Genomic DNA, 20,926 nt, shown 5'->3' on the forward strand with positions numbered 1-20,926 from the left:
CTGTGGTCAAATTGGAGGTCAACATGTGAGGACACCAGGCAGTGAGTGACGTCACTGACGTAAACTATAGCAAATAAAAGATTCAAATATCCAAGATAGATGCTATTACTGGGCCTTCCACAATGTGGGATTCATTTAATTCTATTAAATGTTACACATTGTATACATAATTAAGTTAATCCAAAAGTAATCAAAAGTGAATATATTAAGTTTAATGAACTTTTAATTAGTTAAACTTAACCCTGGAGAACCCAAGAACCTTTTTCTTCTTTGGAAAATTATGAATTATACATTAAATGACTGCTATAAGTTCACTGAACACCAAAATATATGTTTTTTTTTCAATTTAACCCTTTTTTTTAGCTAGCTCAGAGTTGCTAATTTATCAAAAAATATATATATATATATATATATATATAAAACATACTCCTAGGCATTCTGCAACATGATATGAAATAGATTAACAAAAAAAAAACAAAATTTTACCATCTGATGGTTTGCTGAGAAGATGGTTTTGTTTGGATTGATTTCCAGCTCAACAAAACAGCATGTTGCCAGCCATCTTGTCACCACCACTCTGGCTCATGTAAGTGCAATATTCATCCACGAGATGGCCCCATGCAGGGGTCAGAAGTGGTACTCTGGACTTTTGAAGTTAAATTTGTAAAAAAAATTATTATTTGAGTAGCAGAATTTATAGGGGCCAAATATGACCCCGTGGGTCCTGGAGAACCCACAAATTCACTTTGTATTAACTTAATTCAATCGTGTGTTACCAATTGAAGTAATTTTTATAAATTGGTTAACAATTCAATTAGTAGTCTTGAATTGGTCCAACAATTTAAAAAGTATATAAGTGTAAATATGAGTGTGAATAGTCCCTGGGCCAGAACTGGCCTGTCAGAGTCCGATCTGGCCCGTGAAGAAAGAATACAAACTGACGTTTTTGTTAAGAGATTATCTGCGATGGGAATATGCTTGTACTTATTTGCACCAAACAAACAAAAAAAATCTCATTATTTACAGCTCATTAAGCCACAGACATACAGGTCCAGCCCACTTGAGATCAAATTTGGGTGAAAGTGGCACCTGAATTAAAATGGCTTTGACACCCCTGGTTTATATGGAGCCTGTGATTTCCTGGCAACCGGTCAAGGGTGTACACCACCTTGTGCCCATAAATCAGCTGGGATAGGCTCCAGCATCCATGTGACCCAACTGAGAAGCACAGTGACGCACTTTTGAAAATGAATGGATGGATATTGTTCAATCAGCCTGGACTGATTGTTTCCCAGAGGTTGAAATGAAGGTAACCTTGAATTGACTCCACTTTCATCCATTTTGGATAAGCCTGCTTCAGATCTAACAAGATTTCATCAATTTTCCCCGTTCCTTGTCTACTGCTATGACCAATATCCTAACATTGCATTTTTGAAATCAACCTAATTTGACCTATTTCTATATGAAAATATTATTTTAATTGCAGAGTGTTGTATGATTCACCATCTTGCTGTTGTCTGATCGCCCTGAAAGTTTAAATCCTAGATGCTCCTGTGCATTTCAAAATATAATATTGACATATTGTAACTAAATAATGTTCATCAATCATACATCTTAATCCAGTTGCCTGAGGATCAGCACATGCTCTCCCTCAGTACTGTTTAGTCTTGACTCAATCAACAGTAATCCATTTATTGACCCGGTTTTACATCAACCGCGATTCAAGCATCACTTTAAGTGAGTGTCATCCCTGTGTGGATATACGCGAGAGCGACACAAGTGGAGCTGATCGATTGCCTGTTAGCTTGATCTTCTTTTTTACTTCGAGAGCCAATGGTTGCTAAGGAAACGGAACCCTCCAGATCATTCTGGTTTTTGAACAGTTAGAAAGTTAGAAAAACAAAAGACGACATGTGGTGTGACAATCGAAATGCAGGACTGATGGTGACATTTGTGAAGAACATACATTTGAGCTTGTATATGAGAAAACTTGAAGGCTTTGGCATCTCTCGGGTCCAGAATGATCCATATCAGGGTGAGGTCACCCAAAGAGGCAAGTAAGGCGAATGCTTAGGGTGCCGTGGACTGGAGGGGGCGCCAAAAATCTGGTGAAAATTCTCCATCACTGTGATGGGATTCAAACAATTTATTAATATTAAGTCAAACTTAAACATTTCCTAACAATATATTATATATGACATCACTAGTCTAAACATGACATTCTGATTAATATTACATTTGTGGTTTATGAGTAATGCAGCAAAATCCAACCCTTTTTACCCATCTCAGGGCTCTGGCAACGACCAATCACAGCTCACCTGTTTTCTGAAGTTGAGCTGTGATTGGTTGTTACCTGAGCAACTGTGATGTCATTTTCACTCGACAGTAAGTGGCAAAATGGCCGCCTTATGATATTTAAAAAAAAATCTGGATTTTGCTGCTTCACTCATATTCCACTTACATAATATGAACCAAAAATACCTTATTTAGACTCGGGGGGGATGCATAGAACATCTTAATGTCCAGAAATGTGTTTGGGGTTGGCTTCCCCTTTAACTCTTTATTTGAAGTTCAAATTCTAAATGACTTCACTGGAAGTGGGGTTTGTGCGATAACATCCACCACACGTCCGAGGAGTTCATCGTCCAAATACATTAAGTGGGATTAAATCACGCTTCAGTGTTTGTATATTTTGCATCCTCAAAATGAGTTAAATGTGCTAAATGTATTGTATTCGCACATTTTATGCCAATAAACAATTGGAATATTTCATTGTGTTGATGTGATTGCACTCATATGGTTTTCATCATAGCCTATTTGTTGGTGTCAAAACAAGATTAAAAGGAGAGGGAGACAAAAAAGGGGGAGGGAACGAAAGAGGTCAGAATTAGTGAGGCTATCACTTCATCAGAGCAGCCAGCCTGCTGGTGTGCGCGCGCGTGTTCGTGTGGATGTCTCTGCTCTTTTAATGGTCCGCTAATCTCAAATGCATTTGGCTGGCAAATTAATCCAAGCCTTGTCATAGTCAAGCTCTAAAATCCCTTCTATCCCATATTACCCCTTTCCTGTCTCTCCCTCATGGTTCCCTCGCACTCTTTATCAGTATCCATCTCCAGATGGTATAGTGGAGGTAGGTGTGATAGATAGCGAGCGAGAGGGAGAGAGAGAGAGAGAGAGTGAGAGAGGTTGGGTGGCCTGCGATGTGAGTGGAGCCTCCTCATTGGAGCATTGAGAAAGAGAGCGAGCGCGAGATTGAGAGAGAGCGAGAAGGGGGGTTCATTTGTTGCCATAGTGAAAAAGTAGATTAACCAAAGCGAGCAGCGATGCCATGATGGACGCATGAGGGATGTTGTTCTTCTCCAAGTCCACACACCTGTCCGGCAAGAAAAGGTACGCTTTTCATTTATTGCTCATAGTGGAGCGTCTGGGAACATATCTTGGACCAAAACCTGTCATCTACATATTTCTTGCTGGTTCTTTTTATTTCCCACTCATGTATGCGTTAGTATGAGTTGAAACACGGCAAAATGTAGTCATGCATGCTGAAAACTAAGCAAAATCAATACAATTAGAAGTTGGAAGCACATGTATGGCTGCATCATCAACGGCCAATGCTATAACACCTGAAACATAATCCATCTATATGATCTTTCTTGTAATAATGTCGCCTCTCATAAATCTGTGAGGACAGAGACATGCGAAGTCCGCCTTCATTCGTCACTGAACGTGCACACGCAAGAATGAACATGCACAGAGTGCGACAGTTTCAAATCTGTTTTAAAAAGAGTCATTGGGAACATGGCATCCTTCTTAATAATTGCACTACATTTTTAAGTATTAAATAGAAATTTAAAGACATTTAATGAGCTGTAGTTTGAGGGTGTCTGTGAAATAATTTGCAATCAATGATTATTTTGTCTAATTAAAATAGGCACATATCATATTGTCATTATCCTATTTTCCAATAACAAAAGGATGCCACAACATATTCCTAGAGAATAAAGCCATTTTTCCACCATAAAAGTCATATTGTGGGAATAAAATCTTATATAATTTTTCTTGAAAAAATACGCCTTTGTTCTTATAAAATTCCACCTTTTTTTTTCTTGAACCCCCCCAATCCACAACTTTATTCCCATTTTTTTTTCTCTAAAAAGTGTGAATTTGTTCTAATAATTTTCCTCTGATATGTTTAATTGGCTTTAGAATTATGCGAGGGTCCTTGGGAGAAAAGAAAGGCTGTAGTAATCCTGCTATTGATACTGTGCACAGCAGGAAATGACGTCTCACCCCACTCACCTTTTGCACAGGTGTTTTAATGTGTAAGCCACGCCCCTAGTGTGAATAACAATTTAGGTTGCTTTAGTTTGTCCAAAGTAAGTAGCACAGGTGGGGGACCTGATTTGCATGATTTTACTTAAATTAAATTACCAATTTTAGGACTTGAGACTGCTTGGCTAAAACTTATAAAAGACTCAACTTGATTTAGACTTGAACTACGTGACTTGCCAAGGCTGGCCTGTTTGCATTTGAAAATTTGCGTTTTCTAGATAATATGCCATTTGGTTGTTTTTGAAAGAAAAGTTAGTTGTGTAGAACCTGGCTGCACAATACATTTTAATTTAATTATGATTTAAATATTGGGTTCCCTCGATCTTACAATCTAAGAAAAATGATTAATGTGCCGAATAGCGTGGTTGGTGTATGTGCAAGTTCCTGATGTTGTGAAAGTACCCTGAATGCACCATGTTACTTGCACAGCAAGCGAGTGACGTTTTGTGATCTGCCCTACCTGAGTGTGCTTTAAGCTGTTTAATGACACCCCAGTTGGAGTTTAATGTAAAAGTAAACACGAAAAAGAAGAAAAAGAATAACAAACATTGTATACTGAAGCACAAGACACGACTCATTTTAAAAACATTGCCAATGCTAATGCTAAAGTCAATGTAAAATCCAAGTTACATGCTAACAGGAAATTAGCGAAAGGGTTACTCCTTCAAATAACGAACATTCACACACAAATGCTGTAGGAATACACAGTGACAGGTTATATAACAATACTCAAAGGCATGTATTCTTCCTAATTTGTGGAAAAGGAGTTATATTAATAGAGCTCAATTGTAACTTTCTGCTTCTACTCTTCTTATCTCATTGTAAGTGTGTACTCCAAGCATCCACACTGACAATTTTGGGAACTTATTGTCGTACCAACACGCATGATATGGCTTCGAAATACAGTGACAAATGAATGACCCAGTGAGTTGTGACAAATCGGGGAAATCAACCAATTTGACTTAAGTTGTCAGATATAACAATTGGATTAATTACAAATATATCTTGTCCATCTACCAGCGACTTATAGTGACAGACAGAACAATTAAATGTTCTTCCATTAGATGTCAGAAGGCACCTGTTGCCATTTATACAACACAAGACAAGTAAATTTGCGATTCAATTGGGATGAGAACATCGTTAGTTCAGTGTTCATACTTTTAGTTTGGTGGTGTGCTGTGAAATGTGTCTATTCAAGTAAAACGGGTGCACTGGCTTAATAAAAATTGGGAAAGACTTTTAGCTCACTCAAATTGCTGCATGGTCAAATATTAACTATTATAAGCTTAGGACTATATATAAATAAGACCTTTTAATTATTTCGCTACATTTTCACGACTGCCATGCCTGTGAGGCTGATGAGGACACCTGAAGCATTTTACATTCATACTGACCCCCGTTTCTGTATAAAAATTACATTTCCGACTGTTTCTGCAGTAGCTAATAATTATGTAGTATAAAGCAGTGTGAACACCTTTAAGCATAGCTTTGCCAGCTAGCCAAACTTGACGCACCTGTTCAGGCAACTGAGTCCGTTCCCAGTCAGAACAGCAGGCAGGACACGGCACTTGTTTTCCAACTTTACCGTGACGAGGTGTTTCTCTAGAATATGAGCGTTTTGTATAGAATTGGGGATACGCGGATGCATCGTCGCAGCCTTCGTTGACAAGTGTGAAACGGTGTGTGTGCGTGCGCGCGTGTGTGTGTGTGTTTGGAGCAAGGCTCAGTCAGGTGTGCGTGACTGGAAAACGGAGGAAGCGGTGGCAGATGAGGCAAAGCTGCTGGTGGCTTTGACATTGAACTGAGCACCATCGCTGCAACCCCCCCCCCCCCCCCTCTTCATAGATTGCAAAATTGCGACCTAATTATCAAGAGGAGACGCGAGGATGGAAGGAAGGAAGGTAAGACTTCAGCTCTGGCAGAAATAGCGACGTGAACTGTAATTAATTTCACATTCACGTGGAGTCTTGCTATTCTCCACCTGCCCAGACTTAATTCCCCGTAGTTTGTCGTCACCTTTGCAAAATGTGAATGGATACAGAAATGCATGAGAGTGTTTTGCCTCCTCACAGTGAGCAAGAAAAGGCGGCTGCATGTGGTGCGAATGATCCTGTCGTGCTGTCGGGACACAGTCTAAACATCGGCAATGTTTGTATTGTTGTGCAGCTCTTTCATGTTGTGCACCAAAGTCGCACCGAAGTGTGTGCAGGATTGCAAGGAGCTTCCTCTCTCCCATTGCGGCTGGCGGGCGCAGCGCTGCACCAGACGTCTTTATCATTATTGTCTCATGCACGCGAAAGACGCCTGGTGATGAGTTGTTAATGGCCGTTGAACGACGTGAATTCAATGCATTTTTTACATGAAAGTGATTTTAGGTCAGGTAGACTCGTACCCACTGTCGGATCTTGTTGCTGCAGTGTCAGCAGTTCAAGTCCACTCGGCTCTGGGACTTATTGGAGACAATGCCTGTACGTTGTCTTTTCTCGAGTCTCTTACATTCTCATGGGGGCAGTTCTCGGTGTGTTTGTAGTACCCTGCGGTGTCTTTTATAGTGACACAATTCTTGGTTATTGACTTGGGCTCTGTATGGTGTGCAGAGAAACGGATGGTGCCCTTTACTGTTTGATCAGGCCATTCATTATCATATTTCGCAAAACCTTCCTTTCAGACAGAAGTTGGAGTTCAAAGATGTCGTCGGAAAGGGCAATTCATTACTGCATACACAGTGACATTTAAGCAGGTTTCATTATTATTATATCCCTTGTTTGGATTGGGACGTGATATTTGTCTATCAAGATATAATGACTGGAATCAATTTAATGACCAAAGATCAATATGAACATGAAAATGGAATGATGCACACATTTTTATTTTTTTAAATCAAATGAAATCGTAACTGTTGCTGTTTCTTGTCCAAATTCTGGACCTAAGATGTGCTTATACTATGTGCCATTATTTCTGTAATGTCACTTAAACCTTCATCAACTTGTTGAAGAATAAAAGTTGAACAATCAAGGGTGATAACAATTTTTTTTTTTATTACACGATGTTGTAATGTACTCGGTGGTGCTTATGTGAAAAAACAATATTGGGCTACATTGCGCTCAATCTGCAAAAGCCTACACATTATTCCTTTACTGTGAATGATAGCATTGATTTTCATGTAGGTCATTGAAATGTAATAAAAATAATAGAATGTGTTAAATATCACTGCTCATGTCTATTTACATTCTAACAATTAATAGCTAACTCATATGCACACTTGAATATAGGCAGAATGTTAAGGTGATTAAATTGTAGCTAGAGAATTTTCTTTATCTTCCCGTGTGGATCGTGTTTATTGTGAGCGATTGTTCCATTACCATTTAAAGCCATAAGTTCCCCCAAGGAGTCGTGCATTGCGTCAACACTGGCCTCTCACACATCTTCATGTTGTAATGTAGCACAAGCAGCATTTACTCAGTGACTCATTGACATAAAATGACTCAAAAGGGTTTGTAATAGACATCACGGTGTGTACGTGAAGACACAACGGCTACCTTGTATTTTCAATCGAATTTCAAAATGATCGTCGCACGTGAATGCAACGTTGAAACTTTCGTATCAAACAAAGCAGTAACACTTTTGATACATCATCATTGAACTGTGATTGTGACATATTGACATTAAATGCTTTCATGTGTTGAAAATATTTGTAAATGCATGCTTTTTTGTGGAGGGACTGAGGATTGGCCTACGCAATGAGACAGAGACATAAAGGGGGCGTGTGATAGAGAGAGATCCAGCATGTCCAGCATGACTGCGTGTGTGAAAAGCTTGGAAATGAAACACTAGTAGTTTGTCTTTAGTGAGTGAATGGATTTGTGTGTAAAAGAGGAGCTGTTCTGTTTGACTTGTTCATTACTAGAGCAGCGGTTAGCGCGGCTGCCTTCCTGACACCTTCATGTTAATTACAATTAGCCAGACTGTCCCTTGTTACATCCACCCCCCCGCCCCCGTTCTCGTCACTTCTTCATAAATGGAACTCGGCAGAACAGTGGAAGCAGTGGTTTAGCACATCTGCGTCACAGTTCTGGGGCTGGTGGTTCGAATTTGAGATCCAGTCCTACTGAGCATGTTCTTCTGGTGATTGCTTAGATTTTCTCCTATTTTTACTAACCATATTATTTTAAATAAAAATGTTTTCTCCTCTCCTCTCTGTCACTTCCCCCGTCGTCAGCACAACCCAGACACCTGTGCTATGACCTTCACCCTTTCTCCGCATGAGTAGCGGATGCTTTGCTATCCTGTGCAGTAAATCATTTGTCAGGTCACAGCAGGAACAGCGGGATGATTACAAATGTATTTCATATATTTCTGCTATTTAACAGCAATGTAGTAGATAGGCAAACATACAGCGCCCTATTTGCGTGCCTTGCGCAAGTCTAGGACAAAGCACAGTCGAAGTATGCGCATGGTTGGAGGTTCATTTTTTTGGGGTTATATTTATATTAATTATATATTATTTTCCTGGACTAGCGCAGGTAAAAGTTTCCGTTGTGCGCCGTTGTGGGAGGGAATGCAGCCGACTCCCGGCCAATCGAAGTGGCTCCCTTTCATTTGCTTTAAATTCAGTGCAGAGAGAGCTGCACTACTTGGCATGCACATGCAAGAGATCGCCGCACACAAACTACATTTAAAAGGAACCGCAAGAAGATCTCCACTTGTGGATGATCTCAAATACTTGGCACTTGGAGACCGCTTTCCTCCTTTACACCTTGATGTACTTTACTCTCACAAATGCGATACAAATGAAAAAGACGTAATGAAAGATGTATTATTTATGCATTAATTATGTCTGCATGTGTCCTATAGCAGCCGCAGTGGTTAAGATTAAAACTTTATTTTCCCACTTCTTGCAGGTTCATGTGAACATGTCTGTCTGCCGTCACTTACTTTGGACACCAGCTCTGGATCTGGACTTCGATCATTTATTGAAACTCAGTCAAGACTTTCCGTTAGATCTCCTAAGTCGCACTGCTGCACCGGTCTCTGTTACGCCGATGCTCCAACTTTGAAACTGAAGACACGGAAGAAAAGAATGAGTTAAAACAAGAGTGCTATTGCTATGGCCAGCAAAACAGTTTCCAGGACAAGTTGTTGCCAGTGACAGAATCTTTTAATTTCTCTTTTGGATTAATAAACAGAGCAAGATGATTCTGTGGCTGATCTTCTTCTTTGTTTGGACGGCACTTGAGCCAACGGACTCTGCCCAGTCTAATGAACGGCGAGTTGTAGCTCACATCCCTGGAGACATCATCATTGGAGCATTGTTCTCTGTGCATCATCAGCCTCCTGCAGACAAGGTTGGTTTTGGAATATTTCATATGTTTAACATTATAAATTAGTGGTGACAAAATTAATGTGTTGATTTTGAGGTAATTTAAAGTTCCTTTAACGCCACAATTTTTAAAAAAACGCGCGATTAATGTCCGCCTCTTACTTGGAAAGCCAGTACTGGGGGAATTCCAGTCACAATGCAGCAGACACGTCCTCGTTTAAATTTAGTAATAATAAATGTAACAATAATGCATATATTTGTGGACACTGGACAATTTTAAACATGTGCAACATTTCACAAGTTACTTCATGTTAAAGATTAGATAGCTCTTGATATGAAAAGAAAAATGCACTGAAGTGTCACCAATGTCTTACAAATGCAATTATGCCATCTAGTGGCAGAAAAAAATGACCTCATCACAAATCAGTGTCACACTCTAAATTGTATTAATTAATATGAAATTACTGTATCAATGACTAAAAGATGCAGCCATATTTCTATTAGTTTAACCCCCACTTTTATGTTAACAAGAGTATGAAAACTTGGAGGAAAAAATTATTGTACATTTTATTGGGTGTACATTTAGAACAGATATAAAATTTGTGATTAATCGTGAGTTAACTATTGAAGTCTTGCAATTAATGACGATAACATTTTTTAATCACCTGACACCCTTAAGTATGCTTGTTTGAGGAGTACTATAAAAGAGCTACGGTTTCCTACCCTTTCTGTTTAATCCTTATTCCTGCCTGTCCAGGTTCACGAACGTAAGTGCGGCGCGGTTCGAGAGCAATACGGTATCCAGCGAGTGGAGGCCATGATGCACACGCTGGACCGCATCAACGCAGACCCTCACATCCTTCCCAACATCACACTCGGATGTGAGATCCGCGACTCCTGTTGGCACTCCGCCGTGGCTCTGGAGCAGAGCATCGAATTTATTCGGGATTCTCTGGTATCCTCCGACGAGGCAGAGGAGTGGGGTGGGGGTGGAGGAAACCCTTGGGGAGGAGGCGGCGGAGGTGCAACCATGAAGTGCGCCGACCCCTCTGCCACTGCCATGCGAGGGAAAAAGCCCATTGTGGGTTTAATCGGGCCAGGATCAAGCTCAGTTGCTATCCAGGTCCAGAATCTTCTACAGCTGTTCAACATACCACAAATTGCCTACTCTGCCACCAGTATGGATCTTAGTGATAAGGTAAGACATTTTTTAAAATAGAATATTTACTCATTTTGGCGCTTGTCCCTAATTGTGTCTCTACTTTTGCAGAGTCTTTACAAGTACTTCATGCGGGTGGTGCCGTCAGATGCCCAACAGGCAAGGGCTATGGTGGATATAGTCAAGAGATACAACTGGAGCTATGTGTCTGCCATCAACACTGAAGGTACATTATCTGAATTTGAATTAAACACTCTGTAGCCCAGGGATAGGCAACTCCTGTCCTGCAGCCACTGTCCTGCATGTTTTAGATGTTTCCTTCCTCTAACACACCTGATTCAAATGATCATTTGAACCAGGTGTGTTAGAGGAAGGAAACATCTAAAACACAGATCTCAATGTCTGGTCCTCGAGGGCCAGAGTCCTGCATGTTTTAGATGTTTCCCTGCTCCAACACACCTGATTCAAATGATCATTTGAACCAGGTGTGTTAGAGGAAGGAAACATCTAAAACACAGATCTCAATGTCTGGTCCTCGAGGGCCAGAGTCCTGCATGTTTTAGATGTGCCCCTGCTCCAACACACCTGATTCAAATGATCATTTGAACCAGGTGTGTTAGAGGAGGGAAACATCTAAAACACAGATCTCAATGTCTGGTCCTCGAGGGCCAGAGTCCTGCATGTTTTAGATGGTTCCCTGCTCCAACACACCTGATTAATATGATCATTTGAACGAGGTGTGTTAGAGGAGGAAAACATCTAAAACACATATTTCAATGCCTGGTCCTCGAAGGCCGCAGTCCTGCATGTTTTAGATGTTTCCCTGCTCCAACAAACCTGATTCAAATGATCAGCTCATCAGCAAGCTCTGCAGGAGCCTGATAACGATCATGATCATTTGAATCAGGAGTGTTAGAGGAGGGAAATATTTGATTATGATTGGTTAATTAATCACCAGATATAAGAGCATGTGCACACTTATGCAACTACTTTATTCGTGTATATTTTTGCATCATTGCAACAATTTCTGTGTGTGGTTGTATGTCCTCCAGCATTTAGCGCTGGTGCTGTTTAGGCAAGATTGATTCATGGTGCTGTATGGCTTGGAGCCAAACATTTCCGATCAAGTCAGACTATTGATCAGTCAGCCATTTGCCTGATTGGAGCATGTCCAATAAGTAATATCGGATTTTGTCTGTGATGTGACACATTTTCACAAGTCAAAATTATTATTATTTTTTTTTAAACTCTTGAGTTGTTTTCTTGAAATGTCATAGATATTCCTCTCATTTAGGTGATGCATTCTGCTTCTGTTAAATACTAGTTATAATATTTAATATTTGAATATTTTGTGATCATGTTTTAAGTAATGAGGTTATTGCCTAACTGTCTAAATTGGTGTCCTCAAATGCCCCTTGTTTGTGATGTTTGACAGGGGAGTTATTAACTTAAATATTTAAAAACCTCGGACTGCAAGTAGCTTGGAATATTGCTTGCCTCTGAAATGTTTTTCTTTTTTATAGTTTGCATGTGTTTGCTTGATTAGATTCCTGTGTTTAATATGTTGTTTGCGTCTGAGGGGGACTTGTCTTGTACATTGTGTGTATGTAGGCCATGTGTCAGCTAGGACAGGCATATTGACCTTGGAATAGATATTCAAGGTCGGTTGTTGCTTTCTGAAATGCAATCAAGGCACAGAGCCAGAGAGGGAGGGTGTGAGAAAGAAGATGGCAAAAATTGAAAAAAGGAGGGAAGTATTCCGGGTGGGGGTAGTGTGGGAAGGAGGGGTTTCTTTGAAACAAGGAAGAGGGAGGAATGGAACATGGAAAAAGCAATGATACCAGTGTGTGTGTTTGTGAAAGTGTGTGTATGTGTGGTTTACATAAATTGAGTGCTTGGGATAGATAAGAGGGTGTACAGTAACTGCAGACTGGGGATTGAGCTGGGGATTCACACACTCATTAATTTTCGGCATTAGCATCTAGCATATGATTTCGAGATATGCTAGAAGCTTATATGCAAGAAAGTGAGTAATACATTTAGAAATACGAAACAACTGAAGGTTCCATATACAGTACATATACTGTACATATGACAATGATTTACAATACAGTATTTTCTTTCATATCACCCTATCCTATATCCTTCTAACAGTACATTTAATGAAATAGATGTGTCAGCAAGCCAAACATGACACAACAAATTGTCTGTTTTACTCGAGTCCAGCAGTTCCGAAAGTGTGGTACAAGTACTGGTACCTCGCGGTATCTGGTCTCTAATGGTATGCGAAAGAATCACTGATTTAAATGATCAAACTGTTCAGAATGTTACAGTGGGTTTAACGTAAAAAAAATCGATTACGGTACATTTATTAAGTACAATTCAGTTGTATTTAACTTTTAAGCACAATATATTTGCACTAACAGTGGACCCCCCCTCGCTATATGCAGGAGATAGCGACAATGCCAGCCTGCAAAATTGACGGTCATTGAAATTGCACTGACGGAAAAAAAGAAGCTATATTTTTGGGGAAATATTCCTTGAATAAGCGGAGAATAGGATATACAAATACTTAAAAAATATTGAAAAATAACCCAGGAATAGGTGAAGTAATGAACCGTGAGTGTGCAAGGAACTACTCTAATCTTACAGAGCTGTTTGTTAAACATTTATTTGTGTACAATTTTTAATTTGACCTTTATGTGCATTACATTTTATGTTCAATACCATTTTCTTCAGACTGATACCGAGTACTCAAGTCCTGAGTAGTCACCGTTACCACTTTTGATACACACAATTTCCCTCCAAAACAATGACAGATCATTTTAAAGAAAGACCTATATATCCCAATGTATCATTTTCCTAAAATTGGCATGAAATTAATGTCAAGTTTCTATTCTTCTAATTTCTCATTTCTAGTTTCTGATCGTTAAACGGCCACAAGAGAAACTAGGCCTGGCATTGGCCCGATACCGACACCTAGTATCGGTAGTCGCATATCCCTGCTTACAATAGTTGTTAACATAGTCTTTAGGAAAAAAACAACAACAAAACTCTACTGCACTTGAGGGGTCATGGGAGTTCGCCCCACAAGTCTACCTGTGTTTTGTAGATTTGTAAAAGGCGTTCGACCGTGTCCCTCGAGTAGTCCTCTGGGGTACTTCGGGAGTGTGGGGTACCAAGCCACCTGATATGGGCTGTTCGGTCCCTGTACGACCGGTGTCAGAGTTTGGTCCGCATTGCCGGCATTAAGTCGGATTTATTTCCAGTGAGGGTTGGACTCCGCCAGGGCTGCCCTTTATCACCGGTTCTGTTCATAACTTTTATGGACAGAATTTCTAGGCGCAGTCAAAGCGTTGAGGAGGTCCGGTTTTGTGGCCTCAGTATAGCATCTCTGCTTTTTGCAGATGATGTGGTGCTGTTGGCTTCATCAGGCTGTGATCTTCAACTCTCACTGGAGCGGTTCGCAGCGGAGTGTGAGCGGTTGGGATGAAGATCAGCACCTCCAAATCCGAGACCATGGTCCTCAGTTGGAAAAGGGTGGCGTGCTCTCTCCGGGTCGGAGATGAGATCCTGCACCAAGTGGAGGAGTTCAAGGATCTTGGAGTCTTGTTCACGAGAGAGGGCAGGATGGAGCGACAGGCGGATCGGTGCAGCGTCTGCTGTGAAGCGTCTGCTGTGAAGTGTCTGCTGTGAAGCGGAATCTGTATCGGTCCGTTGTGGTGAAGAAGGAGCTGAGTCAAAAATCTAAGCTCTCGATATACCGGTCGATCTACGTTCCTACCCTCACCTATGGTCACGAGCTGTGGGTCAAGTACAAGATCCCGGATACAAGCGGCCAAAATGAGGGTATCCGGGCTCTCCCTTAGAGATACGGCGAGAAGCTCGGTCATCCGGCAGGGACTCAGTGTTGAGCCGCTGCTCCTCCATGTTGAGAGGAGCCAGTTGAGGTGGCTCGGGCATCTGGTTCAAATGCCTCCTGGACGCCGCCCTGGAGAGGTGTCCCAGGCATGTCCGACCGGCGGGAGGCCTGGTGACGACCCAGGACACGCTGGAGAGACTGTCTCTCGGCTGGCCTGCGAACGCCTTGTGGTCCCGCTGGAGGGCTGGTTGAAGTGGCTGGGGAGAGGGAAGTCTGGGCTTCCTTGCTAAAGCTGCTGCCCCCGCGACCCGACCTCGGATAAGCGGTAGAAGATGGATGGATGGATGGAAAAAAAGCTCTGCCTTGCTGGTACATGTAAAAACAATTTCTTCTAAAAATACTATTTGGTAGGGGTGGGAATCTTTGAATGTCTCATGATTCGATTTGATTCAGATTTTTGGGTCTGCGATTCGATTCAGAATCGATTTTCGATTAAGAAAGATTTTTGATTCAAAATTATTTGATTGACAATGATTTTTGCTTCAATCATATGCAAGGAATTGTAATGATCTACTCCAGTCAGACTCGCTAATGCTAAATAGCGCGCTACTCGCGGCACTTTTATTACTCAAAAGAACAGCTCCATGCTTTAAAAAAACAACACTTTTATTGGAATTATTTGATCGTGACTTTTTCCTTCTACTCTCTAATGTGGCTACAACTTAACAGTGTATTAGACCGCGTGGAACCACACTGCCCTTCAGTGGCCAAACCGGGTACAACATGAACAGCGTTACAAATAAAGACACACACAGACAAAGGCAAGACAGTATAAAATAATTTAAATAAAATCGATTTTGGGACATTTAAAATCGATTTTTAATCGTATTAAATGAGAATCGATTTTTTGGCACACCCCTACTACTTGGTGTAAAATTTTTAGAACCATTGTTTGTTTGAGTCAAAATGTACTGAGACCAAATCTGACCCATTTTTGTTCCATTTCTGTAACCCACATACTTTAATATGCTCATGTTGCCATAGAAACTGGACTTATCAGAATATTTGCTATATTTATTGCTTTTCTATGTGGGACAGAACCATTATGTGTCTTCAATAGGTCACATTTTGATCACACCTTGACAACCTATTCATTCCACTAAGAGTTATCATTTTTCTTCACTAGTGAATTGAGTCTCAATTATTTCTCTTTGTGCTTGGTCAATTTACCTCATTGGGTTTTATTGATATCAAATTTGACACATCACCCAAGTGTGATCCAACAGAAACGGATCGATATCCCCATAAATCAAGTTGTCTGCCTTTTCTCTGCCTCCTGTTTATTGCTGCTTGTTTGTGCTTATTGGCTTTCATTCAGCCACAAAGGGTGATGGAAATGAAATGCGTTGCGTAAAAGATGATACTAATGAATCTAGAGACGCACTGACAGAATCTAGTGTCGATTTTACCCCGACACTTAAACTGTGTAACTATAGATTAAAAGTGTGCTTTAGTTTCAAGGCACTGTCTGTTTAGTAAGAACTCGATTTTAATGAGCTTCGGTTGCAGGACTATACAAGCTGTACCTGTTTTAATAACTTATATGACAGTATTATTTATATCATTGTTTTTCTTCAGGAAGATTGACGCTCAGCTGTTACTGTATTAAGGTGAAGCCTGAACTATGAAATATATGAGAGAAAAGTATTTATTGGTCCTTATGCCTTTTGATTTGTGTCATATTTGATATATCCGGTCACAATGCTTTAAATTCGTATATTCATAACTGTCCAAAATATAATAATAAACAAACATATCAAACATATTAGTAGTTGATTTATAGGTGTCTCACCTTTCTCAATTGGGGCGATCTTGCAAGGTCGCTGGAAAAGACATCAGCCGGAACCGTATATAGAGAGAGTTTGGCCAACTCGGTTTCAGCAGGGTGACAAGATGGCGTCACGCTGTGATTGGTCAACTGCTGGTCACATGACAAATGGACGCCATCTTGTTACCCTGCTGAAACAAAGTTGGCCAAATTCTCTCTATATACGGCTCTGACATCAGCGGTGTGATACTGCCCTCTAATGGACTACCCGTGCAATGCATGTGTCAGATCATATACGTCAGGGTTTTAATGGGGGAAAAATATTATGTTCATGACATAGAGGTCTCAAAATGTCTTGTATTTATTTATTTGATACGTTTGGCTTTATAGGGTTAAAGTTGTGGCATGGTGCAAATGTCATTGAGCCTGTGCGCCTCTTCAGTATTTTGTCTGAAATCGATGTACATGTAACTCAAGATGTGATGAAGGACGATCTGCTGGAGGACAATCTCGTGTTAACTACATGCTGTTTTGAAGCACTGACAGGGGAGAGAGGAGATGAGGGCCGAAGAGTGGCGAGAGTAGCATGTTAAAATGAGCGAATAGCAGGCGAGATGTGACAAGAGGACGAGAGTAGCAATTGAGAGGGATGGATGAAAGAGAGAAGTGGGGAGAGAGCAGGAAGGAAGGATGTCAGCGGAAACCAGACCCAAAAGAATCTGTCTCGCTCTTGCAATAAAGGAGACAGTGGGCCTTGAGGAAGTCGCCAAAGTGCAGCTCCTCAGGTACATTATGGATGGGACATTGACAGTTTTAAAGATGAACCCCCTCCCCAAAAAACAGTTTCTGACAAAACAAGCTAAGGAATGAGTAAGAATGAGGCATCATTGGAAAATACAGCCTGTAGCAGGAATGGAGTGCACATATGTAGGCAAACGTTGAAAGCCAGAAAGAATTACTGGGAGACTCGGTGAAAAAAGATGTCTCTCACATAAATCCCTGTTGAGACTCCAGTGAAGTAGGTTACAAGCTTTATCGATTCTGATGACTTAAACTCTGCGTGTGTGTGTGTGTGTGTGAGAATGTGTGTGTACGGTAGGACGATCTGCACCATCTGTCTCCCGCTCTTCTCACTGAGAGACTAATTACAGGAATTTATACTTAGCTCTGACACACTCGTCATTGCCATGGACCCCTGCATGCACCCCCCCCCCCCAACACTCACTCACATGCCATGATCGACTCTGTCTTTTTTAACAAGACTTTACCCCCCACTATCTCCAGCCTTGTTAGTTATTCACAATTTCATTAACATTCTGTTATTGATCACACACAGTAAGCAAAAGAGCTCATCTCTTTGAGTGATGTTCAGACAACCCTGGTGGAGAGATGGATTTCTGATCTTTTCTTCAATGAGCCCATAAAATGGCGCGATGAAAGGGAACAAAGGAGATTTTAGGGAGGGAAATCCTATCCTCGTCTTTGCCAGTGTGTACAACCTTTCATTTGCATAAATTCCAGGTCACCCACTTTTCTTTGGCAAAGAAACGAGTGCCACAGTGGGGAGACGATTTCTCTGACACAAATGTGAGATTAATGAATTGTGCTATGGCAGACGAGTCAGGGAACTGGGTCGGTATGTCTGTCCCATGCCTTGCAGTCAGTTGTTTTCCCTACTCCTTGTTCAAATCTTTTTTTCTTTTTTTTTGTCTTTGCAGGCAACTATGGCGAAAGTGGGATGGAAGCGTTCAAGGACATGGCGGCCAAAGAGGGCATTTGCATCGCTCATTCTGGTAAGATAGCAACAGCAAGACAAATAATATCATCATCTGCACTAAGTGTGATGGTTACTCATAATTTTGTTAACGAATACTAGCCAAAAATATTTTCGTCAACACACATTTTTCACCAGACAAAGACTAGACTAGACTAGACTAGACAAAAATCTTCATTAATAAACACAAACTGGGACTAAATCAATATGCATTTTTTGTCAACTAATGAAGACGAGATGAAAATGTACTTTACTTAATAAAAACTGGACTAAAATCTAAGGACATTTAAGTTCATGAACAAAAACGAGACAAAAATGACATGATTTTGTAAAATCCTGTCCCTGCTAATCTGTCGCTGTGACACACAGTGACACACAGTGACACACCCCCTTTCAAATCTGCAGCTAGCGAGTGCAACATACACAACCACATGGGAGACATGAGGCAGATTCACGGTGAAAGGTTAAAAAAAAAGAAGTAAATAATAGTTAGAGCGTAACATTAATCCAACGGCTACAACGTTCCAACAATAACGTTAATCCGACCGCTAACTAATGCTGGCTAATTTACTAGCTCGTAGTAGCTAGTAGCCCATTTTACTAAGAGAGGATTTATGATGAGAACATTTTATGTAAAATAGTTTTAGATCTGAAATGTTCAACATTATCTGCTGACAAAAAAACGATCACTATCTAAAATGTTGACAGTTTAAAAAAAACTAAAGCTAAACAAAAACTAGACAAATGAAATAAACTAAAAAATTAAATAAAATAAAGACTAGAATGCTAGATTTATAGTCGACTTAAAGTTGTCACGGGATGAGGTTGACTAACTATGATACGATGATAACTATGAACAAGCGTTATTGAAACTGGACTAAAACTGAGACCAAATTTAAAAATGTCTGATCAAATTAACACTACTTACTGGTCAAAAATTGAAGCTGTAAAGTAGAAAAGCTGACAGAAGGAAAAGCAACGCAGGACACCAAAGAGACTGGAAAATGTTACAGGCTGTGCCGGTTTCTGTTGGCCATGTTTTGCTTCAGGCAAAATCTGGAGCAATGCCGGAGAGCAGAGCTTCGACCGATTGGTGGAAAGGCTGAGGGTTCACCTGCCCAAGGCCAGGGTGGTGGCGTGCTTCTGCGAGGGCATGACTGTCCGCAATATCCTCATGGCTATGCGGCGCCAAGGAATGGTGGGAGAGTTTCTTCTCGTTGGCAGGTCAGTGAGTTGGTTGAGATTCATTTAAAAAGATGACTATGAAGTGATCAAATGTTGACAAAAAAAAGATGGCTTGGCTATGATTCTTTTATTCAAGCTTCTGCAACACTCACCCACTCACACGCAGACCAGCAACAGATGCTTCCGACACACGTGCTGATATTTAGTGTTAAATACTTGTAATTTGTCGATGGTTTTGGATACACGACAGCATAAGGACAGTAATTTTTACACCTTTTAAAGTACATTTATTAAATACTTTTTATTAATCTTGTAAATTCTGGAAGCATAAATGAGGATTCAGAGTGACAGGAGGAGGTGACCATATAAGGTGTGTGTATAGTCAGTGATCTTATTTTAGAGCATTAAGATGATTATAAACTTAGAACTCCAGCATTCAATTGTCTAAATTATATAAATAACAGTTACATTTTTTTTGAGAATTGCATCTAATAGGCAGTAGAACCCAGGATATGCATAATGACAATAAGTAAAGTGTGTTTGTCATTCCATGTATCAATTAACTCAAGTTCATTTTTTAAATGCAATATACTCAGATATTATCCCATGATCAAGTTTTGCTTTTGCTGTCATTTAGAGGCATCACTCCTATATTTCACAAGAAAAGAAAGAAAATAAAAATCATCTGTATGTGCATGCCGTGTGTCTAAGCATGTAAGAATTGTGTTGCTTTGCCAACATTGTGATCATAAAATCTCTTTTTTTTTTTTTCATCTACGCCACCAACAAAATTCACTGAACAGAGTTGTGAAGTATTTCCACATGATGGCCATTCAAATATCTACAATATAATGTACATCTACTCTTTTCACAGTGATCTACGCTCAGTTACAAAGACATCGTAACGACATCCTTTTTGTTGTCCTCGCCACCATGAGGCTCATTATTACCATCATGCTCACCCTTACCATCATCATCATTATCGCCATCATCATCAACTCGGTCATCGTCACCCTGCTGAGTGAGGTAAAGTCTTGGAACATCCTGCATGGGCTATTCCATTCAGACAGTTAGTTCATTGTGTGATCAAAGTAACAGAATTTAAACCACATTGGAAAAAAACAACAAATTACTTAAGAGAGTTATTTTGCAATTCCAAAAGAAGAGGTATTGCACATAAAAAACAAACAAACATAAAAATAAAGACAATTGGCCCTGCTGTGAAGTATGGAAGACATGAATGGATTTTCTAAATTGTGGTTTGGCACAGTGTAACTCATCCATTACTCATCTGTTTGACTACAAAATATACTCAACAAAAATATAAACGCAACACTTTTGCTTTTGCTTCCATTTTCAAAGAGATGAACTCAAATATCTAAAACTTCTTCCACATACGCAATATCACCATTTTTCTCAAATATTGTTCACAAACCAGTCTAAATCTGTGTTAGTGAGCACTTCTC

The 20,926-nt window shown here is 40.2% G+C and overlaps 1 protein-coding gene across 1 annotated transcript in view; it reads left to right on the forward strand.

Annotated features, from left to right (window-relative positions):
- The first annotated feature begins 3,246 nt into the window (after nucleotides 1-3,246).
- grm5b (glutamate receptor, metabotropic 5b) overlaps nucleotides 3,247-20,926 on the forward strand; it is a 57,534-nt gene continuing 39,854 nt past the window's right edge. Inside the window, exons 1-6 of the mRNA XM_086079976.1 lie at nucleotides 3,247-3,390; nucleotides 9,234-9,677; nucleotides 10,410-10,850; nucleotides 10,923-11,037; nucleotides 18,220-18,294; nucleotides 19,325-19,499. Of these exons, the coding sequence (XP_085936102.1) occupies nucleotides 9,525-9,677; nucleotides 10,410-10,850; nucleotides 10,923-11,037; nucleotides 18,220-18,294; nucleotides 19,325-19,499 (959 nt within the window). The 5' untranslated portion in view covers nucleotides 3,247-3,390; nucleotides 9,234-9,524. The remainder of the gene's footprint in view (nucleotides 3,391-9,233; nucleotides 9,678-10,409; nucleotides 10,851-10,922; nucleotides 11,038-18,219; nucleotides 18,295-19,324; nucleotides 19,500-20,926) is intronic.

The sequence above is a fragment of the Leptonotus elevatus genome, chromosome 7 (assembly GCF_054856555.1).
Source record: "Leptonotus elevatus isolate MCC_2025b chromosome 7, RoL_Lele_1.0, whole genome shotgun sequence".
NCBI classification, from domain to species: Eukaryota; Metazoa; Chordata; class Actinopteri; order Syngnathiformes; family Syngnathidae; genus Leptonotus; species Leptonotus elevatus.